Source organism: Podarcis bocagei (genome assembly GCF_964188305.1).
Source record: "Podarcis bocagei genome assembly, chromosome: 7".
Lineage (NCBI taxonomy): Eukaryota > Metazoa > Chordata > Lepidosauria > Squamata > Lacertidae > Podarcis > Podarcis bocagei.
The window spans coordinates 22,773,351-22,789,413 of NC_138132.1; the positions used below are offsets into that span (position 1 = coordinate 22,773,351).

General features: G+C 45.3%; 1 protein-coding gene and 1 long non-coding RNA gene across 9 annotated transcripts in view; one reads left to right on the forward strand and one right to left on the reverse strand.

The window, feature by feature from the left end:
- LOC308591354 overlaps window positions 1–16,063 on the forward strand; it is a 138,154-nt gene that overhangs the window by 118,744 nt on the left and 3,347 nt on the right. The window lies entirely within an intron of this gene.
- HIVEP3 (HIVEP zinc finger 3) overlaps window positions 1–16,063 on the reverse strand; it is a 259,289-nt gene that overhangs the window by 12,659 nt on the left and 230,567 nt on the right. For all 8 annotated transcript variants that reach the window (XR_014010093.1, XM_081201849.1, XM_081201854.1 and 5 more), the window contains one exon: window positions 6,276–6,374. Coding sequence is in view for 7 of the 8 variants with exons in the window: in XM_081201849.1 (XP_081057975.1) it covers window positions 6,276–6,374 (99 nt within the window). In the remaining variant the exon portion in view is untranslated. The remainder of the gene's footprint in view (window positions 1–6,275; window positions 6,375–16,063) is intronic.

Genomic DNA, 16,063 nt, shown 5'->3' on the forward strand with positions numbered 1-16,063 from the left:
CAACGGGAGCTCACCCCGTCACGCGGATTTGAACTGCCGATCTTCTGATCGGCAAGTCCTAGGCTCTGTGGCTTAACCCACAGCACCACCCGCATCCCTGCAACAGTTGTATAAGAGGGTTTAAAATGTACAGCACAAATGTGTCCTGACTTAATTTTCACTTCCTGGGTGACTTACACAGATCAGAATGTAGTTATTCTTTGGGTTTCACATCTGCCTAAATTTTGCAATATAGTTCCCGGCTTAAAAACATATGAAAGGGCATTTAAAGATTGTATGTTTTAGGATAAAACACACTTAGAAATATGTTCTTTATGATAAATTAGATATTTGAGGGTCACACCCTTTAAGACCTAAGTTCCATAGACTTTCTTTAAAGTCATGTTGAATGCAAATTTTCACATTACGAAAAGTAAGAGATTAGTGCAGAAGGGATGCTCTGAATGAAGACAGGCAAAATTGACATGAAGGGGAAATAGATTGATCTGGCCAGCTCTGTCCTTTTCTCCCCCATTTTTAAACTCCTTCTTCGTGGGCAGGCCCGTTCGGTGCAAGCACAAGTGTCTTTCAGCCAAAAGTGGAAATGAGTTGAGTGTGCGAGTGAGTTGTAATTCTAAAATTACATGTCTTGTTGCATAAAGCGGCAAAGCCCAGACAGCTAAACACATTCCAGTGGACAGGGGGTGCAGCCAACATCAACAGACCAGGGAGGATTCCATTTATGAATACCAGTGGATTCCTGCCACAGAGTTGAGATCAGCTCTCACGGTGGAGCTCTGCAGGTGCCTGCAGACTAAGAACGTCCCCTGGAGAGGCTCTTTGAAAAAAGGGAACGGGAGACCTCAGGCTGCCACTTAGGGTTCACTCCAGCCATACAGCCTTCTAAGAGCACAAGGCAGAATTGTGGTGGGGGCTCTGCAAAGTGTTAATCCCTGCCTTTTTTAAAAGAAAACAGATGCCCTCATGCTCCCCCCCCCCCGCGAGCAGAGCAAATGCCCTGTTGGTTCGAAGCCTCAAATAATTGCTGAGGTGGTGACACATTGTGCCGCTTGCAATGTGTCACCATTAGCCGAGCGGAGATATGGGAAACGATGGGAAGGACCAAGTCCTTGAGAGCAAGACCCACAAAAACTCTCCTGATTTAGGTTTTATGAGGCCCTAAGCTACTGAAGGTAATGGGGCTCTTATATGTCCAGCTGTCCTTTGTCAACAACAAATTGTCACCTTTTTGTGTTGAATATATGCTATACGGTAATTTATGGACCTAATAGGTATCTAAAGCCATTTGCACATGCAGAATGTAGGCACCCTATATATAGAAAGGAGCAAACCAGTGATATTTTAGGGAGCAGGCTAGCAGCCCATAACTTACATCACAGGAGCCTACACAACACAAAACACTGTTGCTATATGTATTTTATTTGTTTTTTATCTTATATTTTAGAAATGTACATCCAGGGTTTTTTTCCTTTAAATTTTTTTGGGGCCCCAAGAGAGTGGGGCCCTAAGCTATGGCTTGTTTAGCTTATATATAAATCTGGCACTGTGTGTCGGCATCTGCATCCTACAGCTCTCCACCGCATGGAGCAGCATTTGCGGGTTTTCAACGCATCGCTAACATGCCTGGGACCAAAAAGAAATGAGGACCAAACTGCAGCTGAAATCCATCTGTCGTGGATGCTTTAGTTTAGATTCTTGCATTGCCCGGGGGTCGGGCACGATGTTCCTTGGTGTCCCTTCCAACTCTACAGTTTCTAAGATTCTGTGAAATGGGGATGTGGCCGCTTGGGCTGTGCACCACCCCCAGCAGGTTTGCCGTTCAGTCTCAGAAAGAAGTCAGGCGAAGAGCAGCGAACACTTTTCGAGGGGCTCTCCAAGCTAATCAGTTATTCTGAGTAAGTTAGCAGGCTCCGCAACTCCTCCAGCAATCTGACACTGGAGCAGATGTCCGCTGGCTGACACCAGCATGAATGCATCTCCCTTGTGACTGACACGATACTGGACTCAATCCTCCCCCCCCCCCGTTTTTTTTCTTTTGCACGTTCTTTCCTCCCCAGGGTAAAACTCTGGCAAAGCACCATCTATTCCGAATGTGGAACGTTTTCCTTTTTTTCATGATGTAAAGCAGCAAAAGAGAAAGAGACAAGGGGTAGAGGAAAGCCTGGATTTCAAAGAAGGAAAGCTGTACCGTGGCAAGCAAGCGAAAATCACAATGTCTGCTGTCTTAAGGCTGTAAGTTCATAAAGGCACAGGACACACTCTGATGGGTCAGGCCAAAGGCCCAGTTCCAGTTCAGCATCTCACAGCCAGACAGATGCCCCAGTGAAATCCACAAGCAGAGCAGACAGTAGCCCTCCCTCCCCACCTCAATGTTTTAGGATGAGTCTAGACAATGCCCCCCACTGTGGGTTAAACCACAGAGCCTAGGGCTCACCGATCAGAAGGTCAGCAGTTTGAATCCCCGCGATGGGGTGAGCTCCTGTTGCTCAGTCCCTGCTCCTGCCAACCTAGCAGTTCGAAAGCACGTCAAAGTGCAAGTAGATAAATAGGTACCACTCCGGTGGGAAGGTAAACAGCGTTTCCGTGCACCGCTCTGGTTCACCAGAAGCAGCTTAGTCATGCTGGCCACATGACCCGGAAGCTCCCTCGGCCAATAAAGCGAGATGAGCACCGCAACCCCAGTGTCGGCCACGACTGGACCTAATGGTCAGAGGTCCCTTTACCTTTAGACAATGCCCCCAACATGGGAACTGGTGGTGGTTTCTTCAGTGGTGTAGCAAGGTCAGGTGGTACCCGGTGCGGGAAATTTATTCTCACACCGCCCCCCCCCCCACTGAAATCTAGTTGTCATTGTCATTTCCGGGAGTTGTTGAGCTTTCTTAAGGGGAGGGTTGGCCAAAGTTGTTGAGCTCTTTTAGGGGGTGGCTAAAATTGTTGAGCTTCTTCTGGGATTCCAGGGTTTGAGTCCACATTTGAGGGAGCTTTTGCTTCTCTCCTTCCCATCCCCCTCCACTCGTTTGCTTGCATGACTCCTTCCCGTCCTCTCCCTGCCTGCCTGCCTCCTCCAGCAGCCCAGGAGTGCGGGGCTGTCAAAACATTGCAGCTCCCCACCTGCCCCCAATGAGTCGCGGGAGGGTGGTGTGCCAAATGTCACCCCCTCGGAGATGACAACCGGGGCAGCTGTGGAGGAAGAGCCCAGCCACTGTGGCTATTAGCCATGGATAACTTTCTTCCCCATGAACACCAGCCACTGGGGAGCAGGGGATCAAATCCAGAATGGGACTGCTCATGGGCATAGCCAGGATTTATTTGGGGGAGCAGGCTTCATATTAGGGGGGCAGAACCTCAGTTAGTTAAGTATTTTTACTGATTTACTTGATTTGGGGTGATAGCTGCCTCCCCTGGCTATGCCCGTGGGACTGCTGCAATGCAGTGGCGTAGCGTGGGGGGTGCAGGGGGGGCCGGCCGCACCGGCCGCAACATCTGGGGGTTAGGGTTAGGGGGCGCAAATCCACAGGTTAGGGGCGCAAATCCACGGGTTAGGGGCACAAATTACTTGCCTTGCCCCGGGTGCTGACAACCCACGCTACGCCACTGCTGCAATGCACAGGGAGATCTGGTTAACCCTTTCCCTCCTGCAGCAGTCCCAATGAGCCCCTCAGCTGCTTTTTGCATAAGAAAGCTCCAATAGCATGTGATAAAAACAGTAGCTTCTGGCGAAGCGGTGAGGATCTCTTTGCGGCTGCACAGCAGTGAGGAAATGCCCCCCCCATCTTGTGTGCCGCAGTCCTAATCCAGTTACCACCACCACCGCAGCTGCTATCTAGCAGCGATGCAGAAACATCAACCAGCAACAATATCTATTTCGTATGATGCCGTTTGGCCCAAAGTGATACCTGGCAGGGCGGTGCAAAGGGAGTTCCCCAGGCTGCTTTCTGTGGAATGCTGGAAGCAGACAGATTTTATAGTGCAAATGCCACCTAGCTGGCGGACTACATGGCCCCATAGCTAGATTAGTTGGGCCACTAGTGGGAGGCTACACCCTCTGCCGCTCTGTGCTCAGTTCAGCTGCACAGCAGTCATCCGGATAATGACTCTCTGAAGCTTATTCATGGTACTTAGTGCAGGATGCCACACTGGGCACAGCCTCCCTCAAAAACCCAGCTCTCCACACTCATCGACACTGCCCATCGTCGCAAGTGCCGGGGAGTAGGCAGGCAAATAACAGCCGCTTCAGAATGAAAAAAAAAGTCTTTCCTGTGTTCAAATCCCTGCTCACTCCTGAAGCACATTGGGTGACCTTGAGCCAGTCAGTCTCTCAGCCAAACCTACTTCGCAGGGTGGTTCTGAGGACAACATGGAGAGGAAGAAGATAGTGTACGCCCAACTTGAGCTTTTTGGAGGAAAAGTGAGGTGTCAGAGCAACAAAATGATTAAATAAATGACAGCACTCCCAAGTATGAAACTTCACCCCACATCCATTTTAAAGTTAGACTGGCATCATCTTTCTTAGTTTTCATTGGACCATTAAAACTTGATTTGCTCTCTATGACCTTTGAATGATTTCAAATGTAAATCAATTCTGTTCCATCTGTTTGTCTGTGCCCCCGCCCCCATCTGTTTGCCATGAAATTGTTTTTCTCATGCGGTTCTGTGTGTGTGTGCAATGAGTACTATAGTTTTACATCTCATAAAATATATTGGATATATATATATATATATATATATATGTGTGTGTGTGTGTGTGTGTGTGTGTATGAGATATTGCAATGGATAAAAGTTATTGGTGGGTTTTAATCCAATTTTGAGTAGTTCCACATTTTTTTGCTATACTGTTGTATGACTGATGATGCCCTTTGGCTAAGCAATAAAGATTTGGATTCAATGTTGTTTTTAGGTTAAAGGTTTTTAAATTGTTACATCACCTTGGGGTCCTTTGGGGGCTGAAAGACTACTCGTAAATAATTTTATAACAGGAACATTTATGTGTAACTTGGTCCTCTTGCTTGACTTCTTAATTTTATACCAGATTTCATCCCCAGAAAGCAACATGAGGTAGTAATAAATGCTCTAGTGGATGCTAGACTGGTTTATGCTGATCACTGGAAATGTAAGACGATACCTTTGAAACAAGTATGGCTGGGGAAATCGTAGGCTACTCTTTTATTGGTTAAATGGATGGCATTCTGTAAATCTTCGGACACACTCAAACACACAGTGAAATATGGAACGCAGCACATGTGCACATATGTCTGTTTCTGTATATCTGCTCACCAGATCCAGCCAGGTCACAAATCAAATTGGGCTAACCTGGGATTCAGTTAGACCAGGTTGAAGCAGCCCCAGATCATCCCAAATTGGATGAGTTCCACCTGGAGCAATATAGGGCGGCCAAAAGAGGGGGTGGGGTGGTCTAACAGGAAGGGTGAGGAGAAGGCAGCCTCTATGTGGCCCCATCTGCACTAAATATTTAAAGCAGCATCATGCCACTTTAACCAGTCATGGCTTTCCCCCAAAGAATCCTGGGAAGAGAAATCTGTTAAGAGTGCTGTGAGTTCTTAGAAGACCTCTGTTCCCCTCACAGATCTAAAATTCCCAGAGTGGCTCAACAACCCATCTCTCTTCCCAGGGAATTGTAACTCACGAGAACAAGAGACTCCTAACAACTCTTGGCAACTTTAACTAACTTCAGTTTCCAGAATTCTTTGGGGGAAGCCATGACTGTTGAAAGTGGTATCATAGTGATTTAAATAGTGCAAACGGAGCCTACGTCTCCTGCTCTCCCTCGTCTCCGACTACGTGTTTAAATGGGGTTTTAAGTGCTGGGTGACCTTGGGCCAGTTACTGTCTTTCAGCCTAAGCTGCCTCACAGGGTTGTTTGTGAGAATAAAATGGGAGAGGGGGGAGGAACAGTGGGATAAAAATGTGATGATAAAAGAAATGCAGTCATACCTCAGGTTACAGACGCTTCAGGTCGTGCGTTTTTGGGTTGTGCACCGCACTGAACCCGGAAGTATCGGAATGGGTTACTTCCGGGTTTTGGCGCTCACACATGCGCAGAAGCACTAAATAACGCTTTGCACAGAAGCGCCAAATTGTGACCCGCCCGTGCGCAGATGCGGCACTGCGGGGTGCAAACGTGCCTCCAGCATGGATCACGTTCGCAACCCGAGCATCCGCTGTAGATGAATTAATTTGAATTCAGATCTAACTGGCATCAGGAATGTGATATGTAGACAGTAAGAAATGAATGAATGAATCTGTGTGAGCTTTACCTTCATCTGCTTCTTGCTCCACCAGCGAAGACACCAACACACCCATCTCCTGACATTTTTTGCTGTGGGCTTTTGACTTCATATGTTTAGTCAGATTCCCTGAAACAAAACAGAACATACACGTTTGTCAACACGGGCTTCCTTTCTGCATAGGAACCAGTGACATTCTCTGCATTATTTTGCCAGAACTGGAGGCAGGCGCCCACAAACCACACATTATTCTCTCAGCGGGCTGAGCGTAAGGTTAGTCGTTTGCTTCCTTGGGAAGATTAAGGCACAACCTTCACGATGGCTAGCTGTCATGCAACGCAGAAAAGCAGGCAGGCACTTTGCTTTGCAATGTAGGAAAGGAATGCTGGTGGCCTGGCCCATCTTTCTCTCCAGATTTGCCAGAGCATAGACAGCAATCGCACACTGTCAAACAAAAGGCAAAGCCTCCTTGTGGAGATCAAGCAACAAAGATGGCCATTCAGTAGCAGTTCAGTTGAGAACAGGAGGCCATAAGCAGAGCCCTACTGGATCAGGCCCAAGGCTCATCTGGTCCAGAATTCTGTTTCCGCAGCGGCCAAAAGATGTCCCCACAAGCAGAACATGAGCGCAAACGATGCTCCCTCAGTAACTGGTACCAGAGGTAATTCTGTAGCCTTTATGACTAAGCACCATTGACAAGCTTATCCTCTCTGAATTACCCTAATCCCTTTTTAAGCCATCCACATTGGTGACCATCATTACATTTCGTGGTAGCAAATTCCATAGTTAGCTACGTGCTATGTCAAGTAGTATATTTGTTTTTTGAGGGGGAGGGGAGAGAAGAATTCAGAGGGAAAATAAAGGCTCAAGAGTCAAGCAACAGAGCAAATATTAAGAAGGAAACAATCTCAGCTCAGATAGGCTACTCCACTTTTAATTTAAGACATGTTAGTATATACAAGCCTTATTTATGCCTGGCTTGTTCTTGCATCTTTGCATCTTCTGTGCCTGCCCCCTTCCCAAGTTCTGACACAATGGCAAACCAGAGTTTGGTGGCATACCAGCTCAAGGTACCAAGATGCCTTCAAGCAAGATGCCCTCAAGTGTTGCCCCCACTCCCAAAAGCCCTCATCCTTCTCACTACCACTGCTGTTGGCTGAACGCCTGTCAGGAGAACGACTGGTGAAAAAGCAGAGGTGCTGCTGCCCACCACTTCTCATCCACTCTGGGCCAGAGGGTACGTAAACAAACAGGTGACCACAACAAGTAGGAGGAATCGGGATGATTCCTCTGTACCTTGAGCTATGGCCCTTCCCCAGATCCGTGAATCTGCATGGCAGTTCTATTCTTCCTTTGAGGCTGTAGCACTGCTGTGGGTACTTACTGGTCATAATACAATTTGGGCGCAGCTAATACGCAGCTGCTCTAATGCTTGGATTAGTCTCCAAAAGTGGGGAAGGCAGGCATCAGGATGTAAGAAGAGTCTTGGTGGATCAATATAAATTTTGGTTCCATCTAGCCCAACCTTTTGTTGTTGTGGAGGACTGCAACCTCAATCTTGGTATGAAGATCAGCCCAGCAAGACACCACAACCCAAGGCTACCTTTGACAGCATGATTCAACCAAGAGACACCTCATTTAATAATAATATTTATACCCCACCCATCTGTCTGGGTTTCCCTAGCCACTCTGGGCAGCTTGCAGCATATCTAAAAACATAGTAAACCTCTCTTGCCCTGGTGAAGGCTTGTCAGCTGGAGGTTTGGTGGCCTGGAAGGAGTCATTCTTCTGATAAATCTGAACCAGAGAAGAATTCATGGGTATAATGCTTTCCTCTTCTTTGAGGCACACATTATGAACCCCCAAAGTCTGCATCTGATCTCTGACACAGCAAGCTTTGTGAGCGCCTGTTACCAGTGATCTCTGCACTGAAAGTCTCCCTGGTTGCACTGATGGCTTCAAATCACCACAAGTGACCAGGAAAGGTGTCTATCCTCTGGTAAACAGGAGAGTGGAATGTGGCAGCTTTTGACAAGGAAGAGAGAATGCAGGTGCATGAAAGGAGAGAAGTGAAGAGAAAGGGTTAAAGAACAAGAGAATGGTAGAACATTTCCTTTCTCTCCCTTACCCTTCTCCCTTCCAGGGACTGACCAGACTGAATATAAGAAGTCATGCATGTCCTCAGTGAAACTCCTTCAAGGTTTCGTTAGCTCCTGAGTATGTCTCAGTATCTAGCTTGGTTCTCCAAATGCACTGTAACAAGATGACACAGCCAAAGCTCTCCTGACTGTTGGCAAAAAACCTGCAACCCGAAAAACTGGAACATTACAGTAAGCAAAGGAAACCAGCCAACTGGTCCTTCTGAGACCTGTTTCAGCTCAGCACTAATAAGGATCCCACTTCTCTGGAGGGTGCTTGTAAAAAGCCACCATCACAGCTACTTTACTAGGGAAGGAACCACAGCGCAGTGATAGAATGCACACTCAGGGTTTACTATTGTTTACCAATATAGTCATTCTGGTCCATTTGACTGAAATGATAAAGAGGTGGTGTTATGGACTTAGGAGGAGTGGACTCAATTTTGTGGTTTCAGACAAATCCCTCTTTCAGAACTCATCTCTCCATCTTTAAATTGAAAATGTTAATGATCTGCAAGTTATTCTTGCTACTTGTTTTTTCAGATAATTGTTTCCCCCTAATAAATACAGATCACAAGGAAATTTGCATATGAAAAATGTGTTAAGGAGAAAAGATTCACAGGATTCACAGTCATAAAGAAATCATCATGTGAAATTTGGAGTTTGTCCAGTGCTGAATTGCAGTCAAGCATGGGAATAATTGCTCTCCATGAGCACACTGGATGAGCTCAGATGGTGGCTTTGACCACAACATAGAGCATTGACCTCAGCTTAGAAGTCACATTCACACCGTCTGTTTAAAACACTCTTACCATTGTAACAGCCAGGCTCCTGGGTCCTATACTTTGTTACAGGTGCTGAGGGCAATTTGGAGACCCCTCAGAGAGCTATAACACCCTTGACAAATGATAGTTCCAAGGATTCTTGGGTGGAAGCCATGACTATTAACACAGTATAAGTATGCTTTAAATGTATGATGTAGATGTGATGATATTCTTTGCAAAACAAAATAGTTTTCTCACAATGTCGAATTTCACATTCAAAAAAGGTTCAGGGTCAAAAAAAAGGTTCAAGAAACTGTTGCATCTTAACTCTTTCCATGCCTTCCTGGCCACCCATTCACAGCTGCTTCTTTAATAATTTTAAAATCTGAACCCCCGGCTGTGACTAAAATTTGTCCCAGTTCGAGTTCATAATGGACAGTATCATCATTCAAATGGATGCTTGTCATTGAGATCAGTCATGCCCCGAAGAGTCCCAAGTCCTGTTCCACTGGCTAACTTTAATTCCATCAGCACACAAACAAAAGCAGGAGGGACCAGAAGCATGCGGCAGCAACATAGTCAAGTCATGCCACACAGACACACATAAAGGTCTCCATCATTTCCTGCTTGTCAATGAACATTATTAGCTGCTTAAGCTCTTTTGTCGAGACATCTTTCATGGGACTTAAGCGGTTGCCTTGAGACAGCTAATATGCTTTTGCATCCTTAAACCTCAAAAGCAGCTTAGCGAGGACAGGAAGTGCTTTCCGTTCCTCTCAGAACCAAATGCAAAGGAAGGGAACCTGATAGACATCTTATTTGCAGAGCTGAAAAAGGTGGGTCATGGAGGAAAGTTGAGGGGAGACATAACCCAAATGCACGTCAGTATGCTATCTGTAAGAAGCCAAGCTAGACACATTGGATGATATCAAGGGAGCCCCTCCTTCTCCCCAATGACAACACATTATATTAACGGCTTCTTTAAGGTTGATATAGGAGTAACGTAATGATGTCACCTACAAGTCATGGAACCCAACTGTAACCTTAGGCAAAGAATATTTAAATTCATTCTCCTCCAGAGCAGAATGTCACAGAAGGGAACAAGACTTAGGTTTAACTGAAAATGGCCCTACCTGTTTTCAAGTAACCTTTCATAAAACAGAGGTGAGGAAACTGTGGTCCTCCAAATGTTGTTGGACGGGTCCTTCCACCACTGATGACCCTTGACCATGCCGATGGGCACTGAGGTCCAACAGAATCTGGAGGGCACCAGGTTCTCCACCCTTGACCAAAGGTGGATGAATCTGCCAATTTGAATCCAATCTGAATCTTCAAAAATTAAAGGATCTCACGAAAAACCACTGGCATTCTAGTACACATTTTTTTGTATGCACATTTGCCTTATATAATGTGTTTATTATATTTGTTATTTTCATGAAAATGTGCATTTTGTGCACACTGTCCCCTAGGGGGTGCATTTTGGAACTCTTTTTATTGTTGCAGAACTGCGTTGCAAAATTCAGAGAAGTGTGAATTTTGAAAGGAGAGCTGTGCTTCAGCTCACAGATTGTTTTGGGAAGTGAGAATCACAAAGCCAAATTTCTCTCCAGGCCTGCCATATGGAATCCCCATCATTCTTTCAAAATAAAATTGAAAATCATTTTCTTAGTGTTCTTCAGTAGGGGGCATGGCTAGCCAGTCAGTTGGGTATTTGAGGAGCCTGTAGAAATTCTTTCTAAATCTGTGACAATATGGTATTAAGGATATCCTGATGTTTCTCAATGTTGCGTGGTGGATTGTTCTTCATCCTGGTATGCAGAGGCAAATTCAGATTCTGCCCAACAGTTGCCTGACCTTTGGGTTTACAGCTGCCATCTCTTTTTTGTGCAATCTATTTTTCTTTTCTAAAAAACAATTTTTATTAACAGACCAATCAAATCACATTAATTCCAAATTACAAAACCGAATTACAAAGCCGAATTTTTAAAATTTTGTTGGGGGTACCCATGCTTCGAGCTCTGAAAGGGTCCAATCATCTCTTATTTCTGCTGCTTTGATGTTCACAGTTCTGTCCATTCATCTCCTTGTTGTTTTCCTTTACAAATCATCTATCAATTTTCTTGTTGTTATCGTATTTTTTTTCCTTTCTTTATAACCTCTGAAAGTCTCCACAAGTGAGTTGAATCTTTTTTGTACAATCTCATGGGCCCAGGCTACTTGAAAGACCCCATCTCCCTATATGAATCTGCCCAGGTGCTAAGATACTCAAGTGAGCATCTCCTCTTAGTCCCATCAACACCAGAAAGCACAGTTGGTGGTGACAAAAGAGAGCTGCTCCCTGATTGTAGAATTCCCTCCCAGCCTGGCATTCCCGGGGGGCTCTGGACTACATCTCCCATCAGCCCCTAGCCAGCACTGAATGGCTAGCAGGGGGATGATGGGAATTGTAGTCCAAAGCCTCTGGAGAGCACCAGGTTGAGGAATCCTGCTTTAACTTTTCTGAAAAGCAACTTCCACCTTCTTTTGCTATGTGATGATGGGACTTGGGGTGTCCTAAGAAAGGAGACCAGGAAGGGTCTCGATGTTGCCCATTAACATTGACCACCTCGGCAGGCAACTGAGTAGGCCCACAGGCAACCTGGTGAAACCTTCCCCATTATGGTGGTATATGCTGCATTTCCATTAAAATTATAGGAATTATTTCTAAATGTGCATCAAGGCATATAAAATTGGTAGGTGCAACTTCTATGCAGATCTGAGCCCTAATTCTTCTCTTTCTTGGGGATGCAATTTTTTTTCCTTTGATGCCACCTTAGATGGGGCATTATGTTAAAATAAGTGATGCCTGAATGCAGCTGTTGGGAGTAGACAGTGACGGGAACAGGGTTGCTAATCCTACCTAGAGGGGACCCATTGAAATTAATAGAAATGGCTAACATAGGTCCATTGTTTTCAGTGGGTCTACTCTGAGTAAAACTTCATTGGATACAACCCACTATTTGGAATGGTCCTTAGAGCACACCTTCTTTCCACTTCTTTGGAACTCAGCCAATTAAGAGCCAGCCCAAGCTTTGGGTGGGGGCAGTTCCCAGTATAGCAGTGCACATTTTAACCTTTTACATATGCAAGACTACCACCTGAAGAGTACAAAGCTGAGCATGGGGGGGGGGACAGCAAATTAAATAGAATTTCTATGAGATACTTTTTTTCAAAAAAAGATAGCAGCTAATTTGCTTTTGGAACTTTCAAACAAACATTTCTAAGGCAGAACGGTGGAATTTCTTTTTTTTAAAATAGGCCCTTTTTGTAACAGAGATGGGGCAAGGGAGAGATAAAAAGGAAAAGACTTGTTTGCTACAGATAAAGGGCATGCACCAGCTACTGTTAAGCACTTAAACCCTATTTATTTCAGGGGCAGAGAATTAAGTATGTGTTTTAACGTTATGATTGCAATCCAGGAAGCTTAGAAGTGCTTCGCGGCGGTTAGAGTGCGCCAAAATAATCTTGCAGCTCAGAATAAGCTTTTTACCAGCTTTTGTAACACAGGCCCATTATATTTAATCTTCGCAATCCGCTAAAGATGAATCATATTTTAAATGGTTCCAATTTACCTGAGGGCCTCTCCCCAGCGTGACACACAAATGCATCTAACAGAACTCCAGTAGCTGTTTAAAAGGCACTTTAAGAAGGGACACTTGTGGGGTGGGTGGGTAGGGGAAAACAGCATTTCTCCCCAATACTTCTCTCCAAACTGCCTCCTCTAGAAGCTGCTTTTCCCTTTAAAAAGAAGAAAAGCCCACTGGGGATTGGTTACAAATCTTTGCGTTTAATTAGGCTTGGAATCTCTATAGCAGAGGCAGGGAAAGCAATCCGGCCAGCGGTCCGGATTTTTATTTCTCCCATGAAGCAGGATTGACAGGTGGGAGGGGCCAGCCTCCTACCAATCACCTGATGTCGCAATGATGTAAAGGGACCATTTTTGCCTGCATGGTTTGAAACCCAGCCGTGGGGTTTGCAAAGCACCACACACAGGGTTTGTTTCTGCAAGTGCTGCCAATCAGTTGATTGGCGGCGACTGCAATGCCCATTTGGCCCAGCCGTGTTTCTCGTTGACCCACACCTGGTGCCACATATGATATCAAGTGCAGAGGCAGTGGTGTGTGGCTTGGCCTCACAGACCAGGTTAGGTCTGCAAGCTGCAAGTTCTCTGCCCCTGGTTTATAGCATCATGCTGTGCTGAAAAGATAGAGGAGAACTGACCTGAAAACCATTCTCCATATATTGCAGTGTTGGTGCAAATGAATGCCAGTCCCCTCTCATGCAAATTCAACCCCAGAGAATGTGAAATTCAGAAACATGCAATTTCCTAGCTGACAATACAGCGGACACACCACATCTCCAAATCTAAGAAATGGGAGGGTTGCAACTCTGACTTTTTTTACTGGCTACTACAAATCTGCAAGCAAAACTTTGAAGCTGAAACCAATTTCAAAGCCTATTTACAGGTGGCGGCTCTCAAAGCAAGCTGTCAAGCAGGTCGCTATAATAAGATTCAGTCATCCTATCCTACTGATACTCATAAAACTATAATTCTCTGGTTCTTCAGGAGAAGCTAGGGCAATCAAAAAACTATGGTGCCTGTTTAAATTTGTAGTGGAACTAAATTCCCAGGCACCTCTGATGTTTACACCTCCCTCCTTCTGTCAGACTCCACAAATGAAATCACTACCAAAATGGCAAATTCTCTCCATCAACATGCATTTCTAGGAACTGGATGGTTAAATCTCCTTACCAACTAGACTAGCACCCAGCAATCCATTCTAAGCATGGCTGTGAATGTGCAACAATGCACACACAACAGCCTAGTCCTTGACTGTGCTGCTAATTCCTAACAGTCTTTTGCTGGCATGTAAATTGCAAGTCGTATTTGTCTGATTGTAACTTAGTGGCTGATCCGTGATGGTAATAATAAAGATTGGTTGACTGAATCGGTAGCATACGTGTGCCTTGAGATAGAAGACAGCACAATAAGCTCTTTGTTAACTGTGTTGAATCACAGTGCAAATCAAAGCATGTAGAGAGGACCCAAATTTGACCCCAAACTCAGTCTTTTTGATTTCCCATTTTTATACAAGACAGTCAGCGAGAGGCAATGAGGCATCAGCTGATCCACATTACATTACTATTCAGATTGTTAAAATGGGTTGAGCTTGACAACGCAGGTAACATGAGTAGATCTTATTAACTGCAGCTCTGGGCTTCAAGAAAAAAGTGCCTGTGAAAGTGTTGATTTATTTTCCTGATGTTAGTTTTCCAAGCACTATTTCTATCACAGCAATGGCCTGCAAAGGTCATTCATTCAATGGCTTAGACTGAGTGTAGGAGCTGTGACTCTGATCCAAAACTCTGTGTCCTCTGATGTGTGCATAAAGATAAATTACCAATAAGAATAACCCCATTCATTTCAAGAGAGGGACTCCATCGATACAGTCGTTTGTTTACATTCACAAATTAGAACCCACCATTATAGATGCCAGCAAAGATTTCAATTTCTGGGTTCATCTTAGAGCTTGAGGGGCTCATAATTCGAGCGTCAAAGGATTTACAAGCCACCAAATTATTCTCTGTTTCAGATTAAAATCCAAGCCAGGGATTAAATATTGGTTTCCTGCCCCACCTGCCTACACTGCGAACCCAGCTCCACCTGGTACGCAGGCTGAGACCCTACCTGCCTGCAGACTGTCTCGCCAGAGTGGTGCATGCTCTAGTTATCTCCTGCTTGGACTACTGCAATGCGCTCTACGTGGGGCTACCTTTGAAGGTGACCCAGAAACTACAACTAATCTAGAATGCAGCAGCTAGACTGGTGACTGGGGACGGCTGCCGAGACCACATAAAGCAGTCTTGAAAGACCTACATTGGCTCCCAGTACGTTTCTGAGCACAATTCAAAGTGTTGGTGTTGACCTTTAAAGCCCTAAACAGCCTCGGCCCAGTATACCCGAAGGAGCGTCTCCACCCCCATTCTTCTGCCCAAACACTGAGGTCCAGCGCCGAGGGCCCTCTGGCAGTTCCCTCATTGCGAGAAGCAAAGCTACACGGAACCAGGCAGAGGGCCTTCTTGGTAGTGGCGCCTGCCCTGTGGAACGCCCTCCCATCAGATGTCAAAGAGATAAACAACTACCTGAAATTCAGAAGACATCTTAAGGCAGCCCTGTTCAGAGAAGTTTTTAATGTGTGACATCTTAGTGTATTTTTGGTCTTTGTGGAAGCTGCCCAGAGTGGCTGGGGAAACCCAGCCAGATGGGCGGGGTACAAATAATAAATTATTATTATTATTATTATTATTATTATTATTATTATTATTATTATTCCATTTCCCCATTTAAAGTCTTATTAGGCAGCACCTTCTGTGCAGTGAAGCATGAGAAGAGAGGGAAAGGGTGGTCTGCCCTTTCTCCCTCCTTCTTCTCTAGTGTCATGGAACATAGCTAGGACATCTAGAGGTAGGAGGGAAGGGGCAAGCCTTCCTCCTTCCTTCTTCTTGTACAGAACCAGTGTGCCTCCTGTCGGCCAACAAGTATTTAAGGGGAAAGGTGCTGGGAATTAAGGAGGCTGATGAGAAAAGTATTTGAGGAATGAAGGAGAGCTGGCAGGAGGGGAGAGCCAATTCCAAATATGCTATTGGTTTGGATCATAAACTGCATTATTTACGATTTTTCTGTTTCTCTCTTTGTTAATAATTACTTTGCACATTTCCAAGCTGACAGGAGCAGGGGCAAGTTTGCATATCTGTACCCTCTGTTGAAGTGAACGGTGGCAAACTCAGTGCTTGTGGGATGGGATACATAAGTAGCAGTCAAGTACAACATTCCTTGTTTTCCTAGAGTGGACATGCAGGGGAATGTTTGGTCTAG